The 10776-nt window shown below is 38.8% G+C and overlaps 1 protein-coding gene across 1 annotated transcript; it reads right to left on the reverse strand.

Annotated features, from left to right (window-relative positions):
- Positions 1–8513: 8513 nt before the first annotated feature.
- Positions 8514–9659, reverse strand: LOC114651069 (olfactory receptor 6N1-like). The gene has a single exon (XM_051926553.1). The coding sequence runs from the start codon at positions 9652–9654 to the stop codon at positions 8656–8658; it is 999 nt and encodes a 332-aa protein (XP_051782513.1). The 5' UTR covers positions 9655–9659; the 3' UTR covers positions 8514–8655.
- Between the last annotated feature and the right edge of the window lie 1117 nt (positions 9660–10776).

A 10776-nucleotide genomic window follows, 5' to 3' on the forward strand; every position in this document is an offset into this window, starting at 1 on the left:
GGATGAATGAGAACTACAGTATTTGTCTTTAAACAAAGATAAAACAGAGCTGTTAATTATTGGAGGGAATGATGCTGATCACAACAATATTTTGTCATTATTTAATTTAGTTGGAATCACCATTCATTTTATTGAATCAGCCCACAATCTTTGACTGTAGTATGTCATTTACAGCACACATTACAAAATTGTCCAAAACATGTTTCTTCCATCTTAAAAATGTTGGGAAAGTAAGGCATTTTCTAAATATGCAGGATACTGAGAAATTAATTCATGCATTTGTTTCTAGTAGGATTGACTACTGCAATGCGGTGTTCACTGGATGTTCAAACTGTTCTTTATACAGCTTCCAGTTAATCCAAAATGAATTACTACAAGAACAAGAAAACATGAATACATAGCACCAATTATCAGTCCTTACACTGGCTCCCAGTTAAGTTTAGGGCTGATTTCAAAATCCTAATTTTAACATATAAAGCCTTAAATAACCAAGGTCCAGCTTACTTCTCTGAACTTATCATAACCTACAAACCAGAACGCACATTAAGATCTCAAGATGCCGGTCTGCTTATGATTCCAAGGATTAATAAAATAACAGTGGGAGGTCAAGGTTTTAGTTTCAGGGCCCCTAACCTGTTGAATGATCTGCCTGCTACTATAGAGATGCCTCTTTAGTCTCAGATTTCTGATCCAGGCTGAAGACTCAGTTTAGCATCCCCTGACTACAGCTGTTGATTAACTGTGCATACTGCATCCTTGTTGTTAGTTATTAGCACTAAAACATAAATAATATGATAGTTAAAATTTGTTACTAACCCTCACCTATTCTGTTTCTCTTCTTGGTACTCAAATGTGGCACTGTGTGTTCAGGGTCCTTTGATCAGACTGGCTGGCCCAGCACTGACTCAGCTGTGGAATGGTCAATAGGGGGAAGGCAGCTTGATGGCCGAGGTCTCCAGAACGCTGAACAAATCTGAATCCTATTATGTGTTACGCATCTATTTTAGCATTTTGCTCTGTACCTGTAATATTATTATTGTACTATTGTATTGTATGGCTGCACGGTGGCGCAGTGGGTAGCGCTGCTGCCTCGCAGTTGGGAGATCTGGGGACCTGGGTTCGATTCCCGGGTCCTGCCTGCGTGGAGTTTGCATGTTCTCCCCGTGTCTGCGTGGGTTTCCTCCGGGCGCTCCGGTTTCCTCCCACAGTCCAAAGACATGCAGGTTAGGTGGATTGGCGATTCTAAATTGGCCCTAGTGTGTGCTTGGTGTGTGGGTGTGTTTGTGTGTGTCCTGCGGTGGGTTGGCACCCTGCCTTGGATTGTTTCCTGCCTTGTGCCCTGTGTTGGCTGGGATTGGCTCCAGCAGACCCCCGTGACCCTGTGTTCGGATTCAGCGGGTTGGAAAATGGATGGATGGATGGATTGTATTGTATTGAGAATTACTGTGTTTTGCACTATGTATTGTATTGTATTTACCCCCTTTTTTGACACCCACTGCATGCCCAACCTACCTGGAAAGGTCTTTCTCTCTGAACTGCCTTTCCCAAGGTTTCTTCCATTTTGTTTCCCTACAAGGTTTTTTTGGGAGTTTTTTCTTGTCTTCCTAGAGAGTCAAGGCTGGGGGGCTGTTAAAAGACAGAGCCTGTTAAAGCTCATTGTGGCGCTCCTTGTGTGATTTTGGACTATACAGATTAAATTGTATTGTACTGTAATGATTTATAATTACAGTATTTCTTATATTTTTTCTACAAATGATTAACAAACAAAGATGCATTATGCACAGCTAATCAGCAGCTGTAGTCAGTTTATACTAGGCTAAAGAAGTGTGTCTTCAACCTTTATTTAAAAAATGAAGGAATCTTTTTTTTTATTATGCAACACGTGTATCTGTGGATCATCCTCAGGGCCCCTCTAAGGTATGTATTACCATCTCTATGCAAGAGACGCATTTTGAATTAACTGCATGGCTGCATAAAGAGCAATTTGAACATCCAATGAATTACACCATGTAATACTCAACTGTATTAGAAATAAATGCATTAATTAATTTCCTAGTATTGTGCATATTTAAAAAACGTCTGAATCTATTTTTAAAATAGAAAAAACATAATTTGTGTTTTAATTAAAAAACATGCTAGTGTCAAACATAACTTCTAAATTGTGTACTGATATAATAAAACTATTGGTGATTCAAACTGAGTTAAAAAGTGACAGAATACTGTTGCGGTCAGCACCATTCCCCCTAAATAAATAGCACTTCTGTGTCTTCTGTATTTAGAGACAAGCTCTCATTCATCTACTCTCTTAATTCACTGACACAATTAATTAGAGAAACATCATTTGGTCTAAAAGAAAGGAATAGAGGGTGTCATTTGTATAGGAGTGATAATTTATAATTTAGTATGATAGTTCCTAATGAAAGCACGTAAAGTAACGGTATCAATGGTCCGAATACTGAGCCCTGCAGAACATCATACTTAACTGTTCAGCCTGAGAGCCCAATTTAATTATATAGCTTATGCAATAAAATAGAATGGTTAATGGTGTCAAATTCTACGGTTAAATCTAACAATGGAATTTTTTCATCAGAGTATGTTAGAATGCCATTTACAACATCAGTTGTGATGTTTCCGTACCTATATGTGTTTGTGTAAATTAAGTTTTACATATACTGTACATATTGTGGACGCTAGGGGTGCTGTTGCCCCGTGAAACCCCACAGACAGACGTCCAAGACACACATATAAAAGCACTAAGAAGAATTTTTAATTATTTTCTTCAATACAGTGCACAAAGAACCACACACTCCACAATTCTCCAATACTATAAATCAATACAATAAATCAATAACAGTACAACAATCCTCCAATCCCAGCAGCTTCGTCACCCAACCTCCCAACTCCAGCTCTCCTTGCTGGGTCTTCAACAGTCCTCTTTATATTCCTTGACCTAGAAGTGCTCCTTCTCTTTTTCTGGGTCAAACGCCACATCATCAGTCCTCAAATATCCCAGAAGTACTGTGGGCTTCCGTCCTCGTGACTCCAAAGTACTTCTGGGTTGTATGAAAAATAAGAGTCCCCAGGTCCTTTAGGAGCTCCCCCTGGCGGCACCCATGGCACCCAACCGGGCTGAGAAAATGGACTCCATGTCCCATGATGTCCTGCGGGAATCCGGGGCACATTTACCATCCAGGGGAGCTGCCACCTAGCGTCCTGGGGGAGGCAGTATCCTGAAAAGGCTGCCCTGCTCCATTCCTCCCTTCCTAGGATGTCCCAACCGTATTGAGCTGTCGGCCGTCTATGGCATTGCTACTCCCCCAGCTGAGCATCATAGGGCGAAGCAGCCTGTCCCGCTAGGGTAGTCCTTTCTCGTCCTGAAAAACAAGAGAAGGAGAACAATGGGGAGACACTGCACTTTTGTTTCCTTTTCTCGGCTTCCCCGGTTCTCCCTGGACATTCTCTCCACAAGTGGCCCGGCTGATGGCATTCATAACATAGCCACCTCCGAGACTGTGATGTCCTGCGGAACTGGATGCAGGCTGGTAACACCTGCGTTGCCCTTTGGCCAGCTGAAGGTGGACTATCTCCCCACCCACGCAGAGAGCATCCCCTCCACACACGCTCTATTTTGTCAGGAGTTCCCTGCTTTTTCTGCAGGTTCTCCTTTTCTCTCTGGGGTTTGCTCACAGTTTGGGTCTCCCTATGAGTAAGAGAGAGACCCTTTACTGTCTGCACCCCTTTGGATTTTTGTGAGACTGGCGCCGATGTCTTAAGGTTTGGGACAACCCGGAAGTCAGCACTATCCCACTGCTTCGACGACCCCACTCCTTCCACCGGACACTCGGTCATCACCCCCATCTCAACTGTGGGACTCGAGATTACTAGGCAGCCAATACTAGCCAATCATGCTGCCTTTGTCATCTGCATCCCGATTTCATGTACGGTACTGGTCGAACCCACCTGTACCGCCGAATCTGTCATCAGGGAAAGCTCCCATCTGAAGCGGCGTAAGTATTCCTCCACCCGCCGTATAGGTGCCTCGGCCGTCACTCCCAACTCATCGATGATCTTCTTCAACGCAGAGATGACCTGAAACAGGCTTTTTACAGGCTGGATTATTTTTTCCAGCTCCCACACATTAAAGTCACTTTCCTTATCGTCTGGAGACAAGTTTGGACTTTCAAAAGTCCCGTCCTCCAGCCGCGAGCCGACAAGCGTCTCCTGCGCTGGCGCAGTTGGGCCTTGCACTGCCTTTTGTGAACTGGAGTTTCAGAGCCTAGCTTCAAGCTGACCGCAATCCACCTGACTAATTTTTTCGGCGGATTGATTGGTCACTCCCTGAACCTCCTTACTTTCTTTTATGGTGTGCGATGCTTCATCTCCTCTCCCCTCCAGCATACGGGCCACTGTTGACCTTCTCTATCCTGTGATGCTTCAGGTCTGGTCACGTGTCCATTGCTGGCAGACCACATGAGGAAGTCTACCGTGTTCAGACGTCCCTTGGAAAGCACACAACTGTCTTCAGGAAGATTCTCCGTCTTTAATACAAACTCCGGGTGAGCTCCTTCTACGAGGTATGAACACGGGACAAAGTGTGTTATTTGGAAGATATTTTTAATCCCTTCCCCCGGCACATACCTCGTCTGGGATGACATCACCCAGAAAATTTTCCTCCCGTAAGTCTTTGATGCAGGGGACGTTGAGCGCCTGACTTCTCTCCACAGTGTCGGTCTGTTTAATCTTCTTTTTTCCCATGTTGGACTGGCAAATGGGCTTGGCGGTTCCCATGTATCGCTGTCTGTGGGTTATGTCCATGTTAATTTTTAAAAGGTTTTCTGACCTAAAGCAACAATTGAATCTACGCCAATTGTGGACGCTAGGGGTGCTGTTGCCCCTTGAAACCCCACAGACAGATGTCCAAGACACACGTATAAAAGCACTAAGAGGAATTTTTAATTATTTTCTTCCATACAGCGCACAAAGCACCACACACTCCAAAATTCTCCAATACTATAAATCAACACAATAAATCAATAACAATACAACAATCCTCTACTCCCAGCAGCTTCGTCACCCAACCTCCCAACTCCGGCTCTCCTTGCTGGGTCTCCAACAGTCCTTTTTATATTCCTTGACCCGGAAGTGCTCCTTCTCTTTTTCCGGGTCAAACGCCACATCAAAGTCCTCAAATATCCTGGAAGTACTGTGGGCTTCCGTCCTCGTGACTACAAAGTACTTCCAGGGCTGAGAAAATGGACTCCATGTCCCATGATGCCCTGTAGGAATCCGGGGTACATTTACCATCCAGGGGAGCTTCCACCTAGCATCCTGGGGGAGGCAGTATCCTGAAAAGGCTGCCCTTCTCCATTCCTCCCTTCCAGGCACGTCCCGACTGGATTGGGCTGTTGGCCGTCTATGACTATATATATATATATATATATATATATATATATATATATATATTTATATTGTGAAGGACAGAATGTGATCATCCAGGCTCGGACTGAACATGGATCCTTACCCAGCCAGGGGGCCATTATAATGGTAGGACATGGGAAGACTGGTCATTCAGGGCAATGTTTTACTCAATACACCAGGTGGCAGCCCCCCTGGGTTAAGGTGCCACTGTAGGTTCCCACAGTGCATCATGGGAACTGTGGTGCTTTGGGTCAGTCCTGTTGGGTTCTGTGGGTGCTGCCAGTGGGCACTGAGGGGATTTGTGCGCCCTACCTTTTCGGTCTCCTGTCATACCTGGAAGCATTCCTGAGCCACAGTATTGGGACACCGGAAGTACTTCCAGGGTTTACATAAAAAGAGCAGCCTCACTTCAGTCAGGGAACCAGAGTCGATAAGAGGAGGTTGATGCTTGTTATGAGTTGTGGAAGTGCTAAAGAAAGGAGAATTTCAAGGCTGCTCACCATGGCTGTGCTTGTGTTGTGTGAAATGCTTCCTTTAACAGTTTCATATAATTTCAACCTTTGATTTTCATTGGACTTGTGGCCAACCTTTTGTGTCGGGTGTTTGGGGAGCTGCAGTGCCCCCAGGTGGTCACTATATATATATATATATATATAGTTAGATTCATAAGTATGTGGAAAGTGGCAAAATTTTCTGAAGTTTTGCTCTATATGCCACCACAATGGATTTCATTGCGTGATAAGTGTAGATTTTCAGTTTTATTTCAAGGGGGTTAACGGAAATATTGTATGAGCCATTTAGGAATAACAGCCATTTTTATGCATAGACCTCCAATTGGACAATTGATTGACAAGCTGTTCCATAGCCAGGTGTGGGCAGGTTCCTCATTATTTCATTAACTATAAGCAGGTAGAAGGTCTGGAGTTGATTCCAGAAAAAAACAAAACAAACCCATCAGAGGGATAGCAGAAACACAAGGAATGGTGAAATCAACCATTTTATACATTCTTAAAGAGAAGGAACACACTGATGAGCTCAGCAACACCAGAAGGTCTGGACAACCTTGGAAGACAACTTTGCTGCATTATCACAGAATTCTTTCCTTGGTGAATAAAAAACAATTCACAACATTTAGCCAAGCCAAGAACTCTCCCCAGGAGGTAGGCCTATCATTGCCAAGACTTCATGAAAGTAAAGACTGAGGGTTTATCTCAAGGTGCAAACCACTGGTAAGCATAAAGCATAGGAAGTACAGGTTATACTTAACCAGAAAATATTTTTATAAAGCCAGTCCAGTTGTGGACAAATGAAACTAAAATCAATATGTACCAGAATGATGAATAAAGAAGAGTATAGGGAAGAGGAGGAATGGCTCATGATCTGTAGCATCCAACATCACCTGTGAAACATGGAAGAGGAAGTGTTAAGGCATAAGCATACATGACTACCAATGAAAGTGGGTCACTGGTGTTATTTGATGATATGACTGCTGACAGAAGTTTCAGGATGAAATCAGAAGTGTACAGGACTATACCAAATTCTGCAGAACCGATAGGACAACGCTTCACAGTACAGATTGGCAACAAGTGCTTTTAAAGGCAAAGAAGTGGAATATCCTTCAATGGCCAAGTCAATCAACTGACTTCATCCCAACTGGAGATGCATTTATCTTGTTGAAGACAAAAGTGAAGACAGAAAATCGAATGATCAAGCAGCACCTGAAGACAGCTGCAGCAAAGGACTGGCAAAGCATCAGTTGAGTGGAAACCCAGCACTTGGAGTTGGCCGTGGGTTCCAGGATTCAGGTAGTCAATGACTCCAAAGGATTTTCAACCAAATACTGAAAATGATCATTATATTCATGACTATGTTAGTTTCTCTACTATATTCATGATTATGTTAGTTTCTCTAAATACTTTTGAGTCCCTCAAAATGGGGGGACCATGCATAAAAATGACTGTCTTTCCTGAACATATAATGTTTTTGTTAAACCCCTTGAATTAAAACTATAAGTCTACACTTCAATCACATCTTGATTGCTTCATTTCAAATCCATTGTGGTGGTGCACAGTGCCAAAATTATGAAAATGGAATCAGTGTTCAAATACTTATGGACCTAACTATATATACAGGTATATCAATATCTATCTATCTATCTATCTATCTATCTATCTATCTATCTATCTATCTATCTATCTATCTATCTATCTATCCATCCACAGTATTGTCCTATGTCAGTATTGCAGCACTAATTCTGAGTTCTCCTGAAAATGTGCTTCTTCTTAAAGCAAATTTACAAATTATAAATTCATCGAGAATCTTGGAGATGAGCTGTTATTTTTTAATTATGAAGGCAGAAATGTGATTTTAATTTGACTGTTCTTGATCTCATCTGTTTAAAAGATGTTATAAGAAGGTTACAATGTCAGTTTTCTTAAGCCTGAAAAAAAGTTGCACTTCCTACCTACTGTAAGGAAAATTTTAAGTTAAAAAGGAGCACTTGAATCAAGTAGAAAGAGAAGCAAAGATAGGTCAGATTTTATCACTCATTAATATTTGTTTTAAGGTCAAAAGAAACTCTCAAATCAGTAAGTCATTTGACAGTAAATGGAAACTGCTATGTCCTATTAAATAATCTTAGAAATAGTAAATGTGAATAATTGTCTGAAACTGAAATTTAATTGTTTGAAAATTTGTGGGCACTTCACTAGATTTAGCACATTATAGACACGTGACTACAAAAAAAACTTTTTTAGAGCAAATACAGGAGTGAAGAAAGTGTTTAATGTGATTTGTAGTCTAAACAGCAATTCTTGTGCAATTACCAGAATCAATGTTAATTTTGGAAACACCTATTTTTAATTTATTATGTTTATTAAAAAACAACAAATTAACAAGCATTTCTTAAAATTCTGTGAAATTAAAGATTTTCCAATTTACATTTGGGTAAAAAGTGGTAATAACTTTATTAAATAATTATTTATGATTTCAAAAATTATGCATACAATATAGATATTAAATTACAATAAATACATGTAAATTATTTATTCATGTGTTTGACTTTTATAAATGTTTATCTAAGTGTTTGTGTGTGAAACTGACCTGCAAGATATTTCATTTAAAAATGTATGATAAAACAAAGTCTTAATATCTCCCCGCTAAAAGAAATAACTGGTATAGCATATAATGAACTTGAGTAATTCTACTTTATATGAATGGAATTCCTTTTGCCTGATCTTAAGCCATCTCAGTTTTTTTATTTTTAGGAACAATTTTTGCTAAAGAAATTTTTTTTAAAAATTCATTTCTAATTTCTTTTGTTCTGTAACTATAAATGATGGGATTTACTAATGGAGGCAATAGACAATAAGAAACCCCCAATGCAGTATTGATATCAGTTGGGATATTAAAGCTTACCGATAAGGAAGTATATGAAAATAATCTAGGAATGTAATAAATCATAACAATGATTAACTGTGTACTGCATGTGTAAAATGCCTTTTCCTTACCATTTTTTGTAACAATTTTGATGACTGCAATGATTATTTTTAAATATGAAAACAAAATAATAAAAAAACTTCCCAGAAGGGCAACAAATGCTAATATCAAAGCTCTTATTAAAGTTAAGGAGGTATCTGTACAAGCAAGGCGAGCTACTAGACCATGCTGACAGTAAAGATGTACAATTTTATTAGGACCGCAGTAAGGTAGAGGGAAAGAGTAAAGAACAGCTACTAACGGAACAACGATTCCAGCTATCCAAGCTACAGCACACATTTTATAAGCAACATTGTTAGAAAGTATAGTGGGATATCGTAAAGGATAACATATTGAGACAAATCGATCAATGGCCATTGCTGCCATTAGATAGGAGTCTACAGAACCTGCATAATGCAAGAAAAACATTTGAACAAAACACATATGAAACTGTATTTCTTTAAAACCAGTTAAATAAAAATATATTATTTGTGGTGATACAGTTGTACTGTATATGATGTCTGAAGCTGCTAGGTTCATAATCATGATAAACATAGGTGTATGTAATTTCTTGACTTTCCTAACTGTGTAGAAAATAAAAACATTTCCCACAAGTGTTAAAATATAAATAAATAAAAAGAAAGTTCCAATTAACTGGGGCATTTGCTTTTGCCCAATAAAACCTACAAATACAAATTGTGAGATAGGTGTGTAGTTTGAGTTCACTTGGAGACGGAGTGATTTCCATTCTTGCTCCATACTGCAATGAATTAGAAAAGAAAAAAGAGCCATCAGACTACGAAAAAACAAAAAAGTACAAAAATACACATAATAAAAATTTTAAAAAATCTTCACATGTAATTTGCAGGAATGTTATTTCATTTTAGTTAATACAAACACAAACACCATTATATTCGTCTTTAAATAAAAAAAGTGAAACAATGTTTTTGCATATAACTGAATTTAAAGTAAATAAAGTATTTGTTCTTTGCATCTTTGTTTCTTTAACAAAGTATTATCTATCATAGAAAGGCTTAGTTTGCTATTTAATTTCAATAATTGCAAAAATGTGTACATTAAAAACTTAAATCTAACAGCATAAACTTCATACAAAGATTAAGTGTGTATAGCATGTGAAAAATATGCTTTTCATATTGAAAAATATGTCTGTGAGGGTTAGCTTGCTTACCTGGCATATTAATTATTTAGGCAACTTTCATTTTTCTTCATTTATGAATCAATTTTTCTTTTTTACCAGCAAAGCATTTCTGAAGCGTGAATGTACTTTTGCTGGCTTTATGTGAGACAATAGTATTTATAACTTCTTTAAATTCCCATAAGAATAAAGAAATGTTCTATTTTAATTTCATCTTTGTATATGGTGAGTCAATCCACAGTTGAACCGTGTTACTAATTACACAAAGCAACAGAAACTGAAATACACTGCAGATACTGTTCAGTGTTTTTGTATCTCAGTATCCTAGTTTATTGATATTATTTATTACTCAGAGTACCAACAGATTGAGGCAGCTTATCAGAAAAATGTGTAGCATCAATTGATATTGCATGAAATGGGAATAAAACATCATACTTTTACAAGAGTTAGGACCTTCAATTGGTCATTGTTTGTGCATTTATGTACTTAATTCAAAGCAGGTTTACAGACAACAATTTTAATCAAAAATAATAAAACAGTGATTATTACATTAAAAAGAAATGGAGCGGTAAATAACCAAAAACATCCTCAAATTAAAAACATACCCTGCAGCACCTAAAAACAAACCATTTCAAGACAATATTCAATATATATTCAAAATGTTATAAAATATTCAAGTCATTTTTGAAGCTTGGTTTTCAGAATTCTAGAAAGCAGTCCCATAC

The sequence above is a fragment of the Erpetoichthys calabaricus genome, chromosome 4 (assembly GCF_900747795.2).
Source record: "Erpetoichthys calabaricus chromosome 4, fErpCal1.3, whole genome shotgun sequence".
Taxonomy (NCBI): domain Eukaryota; kingdom Metazoa; phylum Chordata; class Cladistia; order Polypteriformes; family Polypteridae; genus Erpetoichthys; species Erpetoichthys calabaricus.